Genomic DNA, 12114 nt, shown 5'->3' with positions numbered 1-12114 from the left:
ATATTTATTGGAAATTTTGAAATCTTTTAAAACCTAGCTAATATTTTCCTTTCACAAATAAACTTGAAGTCGCTGTTAATAAAGATATTAAATTAAACCAAGATTACTATTAATTTGTAGTTTTAAATAAAACTGATGCTATTTCTTTAAGTTTAAAGCAAGTTAAATATTTATGGACTTTAAACCAAGTTTAATGAATTAGGCTCGGTGTTATCACTCACATGATGGACAATTATTCCCTCTCAATATTTAATAATATATACACAGTATGCATTAGATTTTTTTTTGTTCCTATAGGCTATTGAAAATAGGAAAATGGTAATCGAAATCAATAAGAAAAATAGAAAACAAACAAGGAAAATAGGAAATACAGCTAAGCATTTTTCTGCTAGAAATTAGATTTAGGAAAATGCACAACAAATATAGCAAAGCATTTGATAACCCATATCATTAGAATATATTTCTTTTTGACGGTAATAACTTTCACTCCCTCAAATCACAATTGCGGATGACAGAGAAACTTGATAGCTTATGAAGAGTGTCAAACAGGCTTATGGTCTCCAGTTGACACCATAATTTCATGTTTTAATATTATTAGATTATTTAATTCTTTCAGACAAAGATGTTTCCATACTTCAAAAGTCTCTGGTCGTTAAAAGCGGGTTCGGCAATGATGAGAATATAGCTAGCATTTTTAACCGTCTTGGGTATGGAATCGCATTTTCTTCAATTCAAAAAATTCAGGGAGTGCAGAAAGAGGCCAAAGATCATTATAACAGCGAATGGAATGTGGATGAGTCAGTTTAAGCAACAACATTTTTCAAACTCATAAAAATTTATATCCATTGAGGTAGGCATACTTATTCTTGGTATGACTGTTGTGCAAACTAGGTATTCAGTGAACTAGAAAGTTGAATGTTTCAAGTGGATAGTTATGCTAGATATGAACCATTAGTTGAAAGTTGCTTAGTTCTTTTATTTTTTATTTTTTTGCTAAACAAAAACTATTGGGGGGTTTCATGCCAACAAGATAGCGATTGTTTGCTAAATGTAGTTGAAGGTAACGCTCCAAAAAGAACTAGATAATGAACTTAAATAACTTGTGTTTATGGATTTCAAACTCTAACAGTATCTGTGACATTTTTTTATTTTTTTACTATAGAAAATGCCGAGAACAAACAGTAAGGAGAGGTGCCAAGGCAAGTTTTGCGAGACTAGGAGTGCCTAGAGGCATAGATAAGTCATTTTACTGAGGGAAAATGGTTTGCCTGGCAATAAAATTTAAAATGGCTGGTGGAAAAGAATTGACACAACGATCGGCAAAATTATCCCTCCAAAGCAAGCACTATGAGATGCGAACAAGGCTTATGCTTATGCTTATGTTAGGTCTTTTATACAGAATACCCACGGAGGCTTCACGTGGTCTACAGACAAAGCATGCGAGACAGAGAAAAGGAATAACTTACAGTTCTGAATGGTGAAATTGTCAAATGCCGTATGTCGAAACCACCACGCTATTCTGCGGATTTCCAGAAGTCTGGGTAATTCTTTAAAAGGCCTTGCATTTGTAATGCCACTGTCAGTCAAACCCATCTACCATTACATGTTATCTCCTGAACAGGCCTGGCATTTGTAATGCCACTGTCAGTCAAACCCATCTACCATTACATGTTATCTCCTGAACATAGCATGCAGCCATATTTGGAACCCTAACCTCTATGTGTAATCTGCACTCTCCAAAATGCTTCACAACTTGAGACCTGATTTTACTTGATGCAGGCCTTGCTTGCGGTGCGTTCTCTTGCGTCGATTGTCATGAAAAACTCTGTGCACCATCTCCCATGCCAATCAAATGCCGGAGAAAACATTTCCTTCAAAACCAGTCTTAAAAAATATGCAAGTTTCACATAAGACATAGTTGCAATCGAATTGTTATAAAAAAATCTAACCATTTGATTGGACAGCGATGAAGCATCTAATAACAGATTAATGTTTTAACCCTTCGCTATTATTGCAAAAAGCAAGAACTAACAGGTAATTATTTATCTTTTTTTAAGTTGGAAAATAGATGATTACAGCTCCTAATAAATGTATCATTCATTTAAAAAGAATCTAATTATTGTCTGAAAACCAATGCATTGCCGTCTATTGGTCCTAATGACCTAAACTCACGATTTAAGATGGATGAAATAAATAAGTTCTTTCTTAAATAATACTATAGGTGTTCCACACCTGGTATAGATAAAAGCTATTAATACAATGTTGGCTTAACAATCTTACATGCAATACTAAAAGTTGATGAAAAGGTATTTTCAAAACATTGATATAACTGACAGGTGGAACACAAATGGCCGGAGCTTTTCAGCGACCGCATGATAGATAAATGTCATGATTTGCAGTAAGCGTCGGTTCTGCCATTTATCTATAGACTATGCATGAAGTGCTGGCAACCCAAACAGATATTTATATTACCATTTGCACACAGATATTTATATTACCAGATATGACATCAAACAATGCCGCGGATTCAATAAAGAATATGCAACCTTAACATGCAAATGCAATTCACCAAACTACTCGATTGAATTCCTAAGGATAATGCGACTTGGTCACGTGTTTTCCTGCAGATGGTTTCGTTGACACATGACTTGCAGAGAGATTGTCTTCAAGCACATATCGCCACCTCTATCTCTGTCATTCCCATACCTTTGGAATGTAATAATTCTTTAGTAGCTAGATAATGGGCTTTGTTAGCTTAGGGTATGCTCTGAGCAATCTTACTTCTGTACTATTTTATGCACTCAGCTTTCTTTTCCAACATCATTCTCCCTGCTCTCACACGGTTCTCTCTCTAGTCTTTTCTCTGTACCTGCGTTCTTCCTTCTCATGCAGGTCAAAGAAGGTAGTGAATATGAAAACGGTCTCCACCAAAAGGAATCCTCCCCCCTCTCTTCAACTAGAGAATATCCTGTTTTCTTTATTCGATAGCCATTTTTCCTTGCTAAAAATATTTCTTATTTTAAAAGGCCCTGCAATGATTTGATTAAGTATCTTTATCCACTAAATAATAGTTGTATTTAAGGATATTTGTAGAACATTCTGCGGTTACAAGATTTTAAAACATCTAATATAAATGAAAATAATACCGACAGAGAATTATTCAGATATAAAAAATCAATAAACAAAAAGATCATAATTAAATTTGTATTAAAATTGAGCAATGCATTTTAGTTTATGACGTCAAAAAGATAAAAGAAACATAAATATGTTCCTCTAAATATCCCACATGCAATGATCATCAAATAACCGTATCAAAAATATCTTCCCTCTTCCTACAACTCAACCTATGGCCCATCATTATCAGAGCCAACCTATGAGAGAATGTAAGAACCATCAACATGATACAACTAGAGAGCGAGTTCCTTTGGGGATGTTCAACACCAAGTTAGCCCTCGTCTAATATGACCCCTCTTGATCTCATCATTCATCCATCTCCTTCTTCTCAACCTCCTAGTAATCTTATTATGATACCCTCTATCCTTCATCAAGAGCCAAACAAGTCCTAGACCAAAATGGTGCAAGTGGTCTTGGAACCTTTTATAATTCCTCTTATTTATAATATTAATGGCACGCCTCCACTTTTGGTGCCCCTTGACATGCTTATTGTAAGTGTGCATCTCACCCTCCTCTCATTCTCTTAGAACACACCTAACACTAGGCCTCTCATGATACCTTTTTCCTACCACCATTGATACAGAAATCGCATCCCTCCCTTCCCAAAGAAAACTAAAGAATTATCCTACACCGCCATAACACAAAATAATATCAATCTACCTTCCCTACCATCTTAAAAAACATTCTACATCAATTCCATTCACAAAAGAAACTCTACCTATTTCTAGTCCCACTCATGCTCTTGATGAGGATGTCAACAATGATCTAAGCCTATAGCATATGCTAGTAGAAGCTCAACCATCTCCTCACCAAAGTAGTTCTTGATTGATTCCTTCACAGATATTCAAGGACTATCATTAATCTTCACACCATTATTAACACTTACATCCTAGCATATCTAAGATGGCAATGTTCTTGTAGCCCCTTTCTTATCCCTTGTAACAAGCAAAATTTCTAGTTTGACCTTGATAATTCTTTCTCTCCAAGCTTGCCTTTAGTCCTTATATGATCAAGATTGGTAGGATGATGTCTTGTTTGATGAACATCTTTATTTTACATTAAATTGATACTTCTAGAATACATTTTTTATCTATATTTATTTTTAAATAAAATTTTAATATTTACAAACTGTAGATATTTTTGAACTACAATATAATATTTACCAACAACTAAGTCAAAATGAATAATTCCTCAAAGAGTATTTAATGTTTCATCTAGATAACATGCATAAATGATAAATTCATTCCTTTAATTGAAACATTTACATTAACAATAATAAAATTTACTAATAACAACAATAATGTAAAAGTAAAAGGTCTAAAATATTCTGGAACTGTTTTGTAGATGACCACTTACTAAAATTTCCAAAATTAGTCATATACATGAGAGGTAACATATTTTTCTTGTCAATTCTCTTTGCTGTTCGGAATAATCTGTATATTATTTCCGTTGAACAAGCTGATCGTTGCAATATAATGCAACAATTCCACAACACTAAAAGAATGGCGAAAATACGTCAACGGTAGCTCGGATAACTATAATGCGTATGACTTACGTAGTCACTACGACAAAAAGAAAAGAGGAACAGCTCTGCAAGTAGATTATAATTAACGACTACGTCAATATGAATTAGTCCCAAATTTGTTAATGTTAGAAAACATATTTGTGGGATCCCTACGCAAGGATTGAAGTGTCACACTAGTCTTTTTGTCCAAATCAAGCCCTTTGTTTTTCCTCATAAAATATTGCAGATATGATGCATTAAATGCTTTTGTAATGCAAAGATTCTTGATGCTTAAAATAATTGCTTCTCAATCATATTTAAAATTCTATTTCAATTTCCATGTATAGTACGACACCGCGGCAATAACGATAATAAGAAGTTTTATTCAACAATAAGGAAAAGATGAGATAAAGATCACATCAAATTAAGCTTCAGAAGCTTAGGCGAATTGCTTCTGAATGTAATCCACCAGTTCCTGGGTGATGCGGAAGGCCTTGGCCAATACGGAATCTGGGAGAGGAGGATCCGCTGCAAATAAAGAGTTGGCGATTGTCTGAGCTCCCGGAAGCTGGCTGCTCAATGCAGCTATGGCCACCGCATTTTCATGCCCAACATTCTGCTGGAAATGCACAAGTGCCTTTGGAAACACAAACACATCTCCCTTCTCCAACGTTTTGCTGAAAAACTTGTTGGTGGTGTCAATGAAACCCACAAGAAGCTGGCCTTCCAGTAAAACAAGAACTTCAGTGGCTCTTGGGTGCGTGTGAGGAGGATTTATTCCACCCACTGCGTAATCGATACGGACCAACGATATTCCGAAGGTGTTGAGGCCTGGTATCTGCATAACATTGGCCATCGTTACATTGGAGCCCACTGGATTGTCGGTGTTCCCTGCCTGCCCAAGTCCCCCGAAGAAGAAGTCGTCTGCTGAAACTGCCATTGGGTCTTTGCAAACGAACCCGTTCACCTTAACTGTTTTAATCAATTTGTTAGCAAGTCCCTTAATAAGAAAATCATATCTGACCAATGAATAAAGTTATGTACTTACCTTTGCTATCCATGTCTGCAACGCAGAAATCTTGCAAGGGATCGGGATCCCCTGCCATGACCCTGTCGCTGTAACAACTTATCAACAGAAAGAGTCCCAACGTGAAGTAAATCATGCCGTTAGCCATTATAATAGAGACACAGAAGAGCTCAGGATATCAATGTTTACTGGAATTGTGTATTACAAAGCCCATTACATGCTTTATATAGCCCAAACGTTAACTATTCGCAAGAACTAATTCACCTTGACTCAGTATATTTTACCGATCCTTGCAATATTATAATAGACTTCCAGATTTGTTGCTGTTTTCATTAAGTCGGTGTTGCTACGTAAGTCTTACTGGGTATGGTTATCTAAAGATCAGCTCACCTACGACCGTAGACGCATTCTCGCCATTCTTTTAATATTGTCGACATTTTCCATGCTCCCTCTGCTACCCACTAGTATGGAATCGTTAAACTTTATTGGAAGGATTAGGGTTGTCAACGGAAATAATAAATAGATTATTCTCAAGTGGTAGAAATTTGCCAAAAGAGTATCTAAAATATAGAAAGTTTATTTTGGAACTCTTGGAGAGCAAGGTATTGAAACTAACATTTCTTTAGACCATATTATTACGTGTGCCAAAATTTTGAAAAGAGTAAATAAATAGAAGGGCCAATCTTCTGCATTAGGAAAGCTTTTTAATTTTTCGGATTGGATATTGACAGAAAAATTGCTGATATTATGGAAAATCTTTTTATATATTATAATCATCAAAGTGAAAGTAATTATATTGGGTTTTCTGCAAAAGTGAAAAAACACATTGGAAATGTTAAGAAGACTTTGATACTTTAAAAGTTAGTTTTTATTATTTTAATAATTTATATTGAATTAAGATATAAATTTCAATTTTAATGTGTTTTGGAAATAGAGAAGATTTTTTTTTTTTTTTCTCGATTTGTAATAGCAGTATATTTAATTAATAATAAAAGGAAATAGAAGTTACAATAAATATTCAGTTAAAATTGGGTCGATGATAAGCAATAACTTTGCTCCCACGCTACGTCTATCATCTATATGTCATTCAAAAAATAACCCTTTCTATCACCACCCAAAACCAAGAGCCAAAGCTCCATATGACAAATTACCTATGCATTGGAACTAAACTCTACCCCAAAACTTCAAACATGGCACCATAAACACGACGATTTACAATGCCAAAGAAACCGACCCTACTCTAGACCATAGACAACATTACAAGAGACCATCCATAAATAGAATGTCATAGCCGTCTACCTTGGAAATTGTGAGATTTTGCCAAGATCAAGAGCTCAATAAAAAGTACCAAATAGAGAGAAAAAATATAGGACAATAATAAACTGTATTCTCATCAATAGATAAAAATGGTTGTTCAATAGTTACATACAATGAATATGAGCCTACTTATATAGGCAAGACTATATGGATATGTAAGCACAGAAACATGACATGTGGCTCAATAAGAAACAAGGGTAGGTAGGAAATAGGTGTGGTAGGTAGGAGAAATAATAAAATATTCCACATGAGGTGGATCACCCACCGAAGGTGGAATTATCACTCCACAATAAGTGGATATGATAGAGTAGTAACAAGATCACACCACAAAAGGTGGAAATTCTCCTACACACACTATCCCAATGTGGCACAAACACCGAAGTGTCTCATACCCAAACTACTATGAGATACATTATCCTAAGTAAACTTAAGAAAGGTGTAATAACATCCAACATGAATAATTAATTACACCAACACCCCCCCTTAAGAGGAACTTAGGGGAATGCACTTAAGTCTACAATGCAACTAAGCAATGCAAGATGGGTCCCGGCTACAAGGCCATGTTAGGTACCCATTTACAAATGCAAATGCAAATGCAAATGCAAACCAATGCAATGAAATCTCTCATAAAGTGGGGAAAGAGAGAAAAACCCAATGGGAAAAAATCCTCCCATAAAAGAGAGATCAAAACTATACAAGAGAAATATTATAGAAGTATGTGAAGGACAAAACTGCATGTGAGGAAAAAGTCCCCCCGATATGAGAGAAGAAGAGAAGCTATGTTGCGCCCCCTCAATGCAGAATCTGCACCAATGGTAGAAGTTCGAAGATGAATGAAGAAACTACTCCATGAGCGTTGAACAACATTCCTCCCCTTACGAAGAAACAAAACCAAAGGTGTATCCATGAAGCCTTCTCAATCATGAAGGGAAGATGTAGGAAAAAACCTCATGATGAATGAAGCCTTTGAAAACTGCTCAAGTGTCCCCATGTCAATGTTGAAAGATACCCCCTCCAAAGGTGGTGAACTACTCCACACTATTGAAAAAGGCACTCCAAGATCTAGTGGATTATAAACTAGAACAAGTCTTAAAGATTCACATGTCTCATCTAAGGATAAAAAGACCTCCTCCAAATGTTGTACATAAAAATCCACAATCATGTCAACCTCGAAAGAATGATCATGTAGAGAATGAACAAGAGGGTCGGAGTATTCCCTCGCAACAATCAAAAAAGGATCATCTTCATCAAAGAGAAGATTAATATCATCAATGATGTCTCCCAAATCTGCAATGTAGGATTCCACAAACAAACCTGCAATGTCTGTCAAGTAATTATCCCATGAAATTGAAGCTAGAAGACATGAAATATCCTGCTGCACTTAATTACAAGAAGGCAAAACGGTTGCACGATCTGCATCATCAAGTGCAATAGGTGATGTGATATCAATAGGAGGAGATGAAACACAAGGCTCAAGAATGGGGTCACATGTGAGAATCCCCATGTTCAAGTACCCAAAGATTTCCTCATTATCCGAATCATCATAAGAAGTGTGATCATCATGTCTAGAATCATAATATGTGAAATTATCCTCATCAACAAAATCTGGAAAAGGAGTATAACTGAGATGCATGATCAACCACCCCAGTTGCAATGATAGATCTAGTCTCCAAGTCTCTAATGAAAACTAACTTGGGTGTGAACTCCACAATTCTCTTAGTTGCCCCATGTGTGATTTGATAGATGGAAAGGAGATTGTCTGTCAAGTGGGGTACACACAACACATCATTGAAGGAGTTTTCCCCAATGGAAATAGTTCATTTCCCAATCACATCCATATATGTATGATTTCCCATCAAAATCTACAACATGGTGCAAGGCTCAAATGTAGAAAATATAGATTCCGAAGATGCCATATTGTGAGAAGCCCCTAAATCTAGAAGCTATCTCCTTGAATCATGACTTGTAGTAGCACGAAGAGATTTTTCTTTCCTTGTCCCAAAAGAGTGAGTCTTCCCACTTGTTGAAGCCATGAATGCTTTCCCTTTTCCTTTTGAATGAGAGGAAGTGAAAGTTGATGAATCGTCCTTCTTCTAGGCATTAGGGAAATCAATGTTGTGCTTTTTGAGCATGTGTGTCAACTCATCAATATTTTTAGAATGACAACGAAGCTCCTCATGACCAACCTTTTTACAATAGGCACAAGTAGGCCTCTCCTTCTTTAGTGAATTGTCCTTCTTGGAAGAGGATGAATCTCCTTGTTGTGGAGAAGGTGGTGCTTTGTCCTTAGGCTTTGATTGCCATTTCTTCTTGTTTGAGTTGTCCTTTCCTTGATTTCCTTTGTTCCCTTGATTTGCCACTAATGCTTGAGACTTAGAAGTCTTAATAATGCCCATGCTTATCAACTTAGTTTGTTCCATTATCAATATTTTGGCAAAAGCATCAAATGTAGGCATTGTGTAGCTTGAATCCATTGTCATCCTATGGGTTTGGAAACTAGAAACAAATGCTGCATATTTTTGTGGAAGTTTTCCCATCAAATTGAAGATAAATTGAGTATCCTTCTTATCAATGCCACAATCCTTGAGTTGTGCCCTCAACTCTTTTGCCTTAGTGACATAATCTTGTATAATACCAAAGTCCTTGGGATCTAACATGGTGAGAGCACTATCAATTTGATATACCCTAATCTCATCAACTTGACCATACAAGTCTTGAAACTTTTGCCAAGCATCCTTAATTAAGGTACATTTCTCAATATGAAAAATGAGATCTTTTGATACATACTTTCTTAAGGTACCAATTGCCATGATATTTTTAGTGAGCCAATCCAAGTGAGCAACATGATCAACCTTAGGATCAGTGGGAGTAACAATAGTTCTATCAATATAATGAGTTAGTCTTTTTTCCATAAGTTTAATACTCCATGCATCAATTTTCCAAGTAGCATAATTATGAGGAGTTAAGAGAGGAACATTAGGAGAACCCATAGAAGAAAAAGGAAATAACACAATAGCACAAAAGCATAAGAGACGCCCCCCCCCCCCCCACAAATTCAATCAATCAAAGTACCCCCACCCCCCCCAACAAAAGAAAAATGATGATTTTGGCACTTTATATGTAATGCATGTACAATAGACCACTTGCAAACAATGAGAAGGTGGAATTATTTTTTTGTTTTAAAACTACCCCAATAGGCTAAGAACTAGAATGCAAAAGACTAGAAAGATAGATCTATGCAATACAAGTGCTAAATTGGCTAAAAAAGACCATATGTTGAAAGTATAACTTCTACTCAAAATCATTGCAAATGAATAGAAGATTATGAAAGTAGATGTAAAATTATGCACTTTCAAAAAAAGTGACACCTGAAAAGGAGTTCGTATGAGCCCAAACGAAGTCCCGAAAGTTGCAGAAACGGGGATTGGACAAGTACAATCACCAAAAACTAAGAAATCTGAAAAATATGTCCATCAAAATTAGAAAATAATTCCACCACAAGAAAGTACATGAACAATAAGCCCATTTCAAAAAACATTGCACCAAAAAGGAGCAAAAATGAGCATGATATAGCCTTCCAAAGTTGAACTGCAAAACAAAAAAACTCAATGGAAGGGGGCTGAATTTTTTTTAAAAACTGATGATGTCATCAAATTGTGAGCCTAAATTTGACGATTGCATGACCATTATGAAAACTTCGCCTCCCTGCCTGCATGGCGTTCGTACAGTACAAACTGGCGATGTGGCCAAATCATAGAAAGACAAGTGTCAAAAAGTTTTTTGATGTGGTAGGGGTGACTTGATAGTCAGGTGATGTGGCTGGGGTGACTTGACAGTCAGGTGATGTGGCTGCTGATGAGCAAAACAAGTCCTAGCCCAAAATGGTGCCAGCAGTCTTGGAACATTTTATAATTCCTCCTCTTATTTTTAATATTAATGGCACACCACCACTTTTGGTGCCCCTTGATATGCCTATTGTAAGTCTAAATCTCACCCTCCTCTCATTCTCTTATAACACACCTAACACTAGGGCTCTCTTGATACCTTTTTCCTACCACCATTGATACAAAAATCACATTCCTCCCTTCCCAAAGAAAACTAAAGAATTATCCTACACCACCATAACACAAAATAATATCAATCTACCTTCCCTACCATCTTAAAAAATATTCTACATCAATTCCATTCACAAAGGAAACTCTACCTACTTCTAGTCCCACTCATGATGTTGATGAGGATGTCAACAATGATCTAAACCTATAACATATCCTAGTAGAAGCTCAACCATCTCCTCACCAAAGTAGTTCTTGATTGATTCCTTCACAGATATTCAAGCACTATCATTGATCTTCACACGATTATTAACACTTACATCCTAGCATGTCTAAGATGGCAATGTTCTTGTAGCCCCTTTCTTATCCCTTGTAACAAGCAAGATTTCTAGTTTGACCTTGATAATTCTTTCTCTCCAAGCTTGCCTTCAGTCCTTATATGATCAAGATTGGTAGGATGATATCTTGTTTGATGAAAACTTTTATTTTACATTAAATTGATACTTCTAGAATACATTTTTTATCTATATTTATTTTTAAATAAACTTTTAATATTTACAAACTGTGGATATTTTTGAACTACAATATAATATTTACCAACTGTACAAGTATATTTTAATTACAAAAGTAAGTCAAAATGAATAATTCCTCGAAGAGTACTTAATGTTTCAACTAGATAACATGCATAAATGAAAAATTCATTCCTTTAATTGAAACATTTACATTAACAATAATAAAATTTACTAATAACAACAATAATGGAAAAGTAAAAGGTCTAAAGTAAAAGTAAAAGGTCTAAAATATTCTGGAACCGGTTTGTAGATGACCACTTACTAAAATTTCCAAAATTAGTCATATACATAAGAGGTAACATTTTTTTCTTGTCAATTCTCTTTGCTGTTCGGAATAAACTATATATTATTTCCGTTGAACAAGCTGATCGTTGCAATATAAAGCAATAATGCAACAATTCCACAACACTAAAAGAATGCGAAAATACGGTCAACGGAAATACGTCAACGGTAGCTCGGATAACTATA

At 35.5% G+C, this 12114-nt stretch overlaps 1 protein-coding gene across 1 annotated transcript; it reads right to left on the bottom strand.

Annotated features, from left to right (window-relative positions):
- Positions 1 to 5039: 5039 nt before the first annotated feature.
- Positions 5040 to 5883, bottom strand: LOC131058354 (germin-like protein 1-1). The gene is made up of 2 exons (XM_057992225.2): positions 5727 to 5883; positions 5040 to 5650 (listed from the first exon to the last, which is right to left on the bottom strand). The coding sequence occupies exons 1-2, from the start codon at positions 5851 to 5853 to the stop codon at positions 5118 to 5120; spliced, it is 660 nt and encodes a 219-aa protein (XP_057848208.2). The 5' UTR covers positions 5854 to 5883; the 3' UTR covers positions 5040 to 5117.
- Between the last annotated feature and the right edge of the window lie 6231 nt (positions 5884 to 12114).

Source organism: Cryptomeria japonica, chromosome 3, assembly GCF_030272615.1.
Source record: "Cryptomeria japonica chromosome 3, Sugi_1.0, whole genome shotgun sequence".
Classification (NCBI taxonomy): Eukaryota; Viridiplantae; Streptophyta; class Pinopsida; order Cupressales; family Cupressaceae; genus Cryptomeria; species Cryptomeria japonica.
The sequence above is the reverse complement of the archived record's forward strand: the minus strand, read 5'-3'. Positions and strand labels throughout refer to the sequence as shown.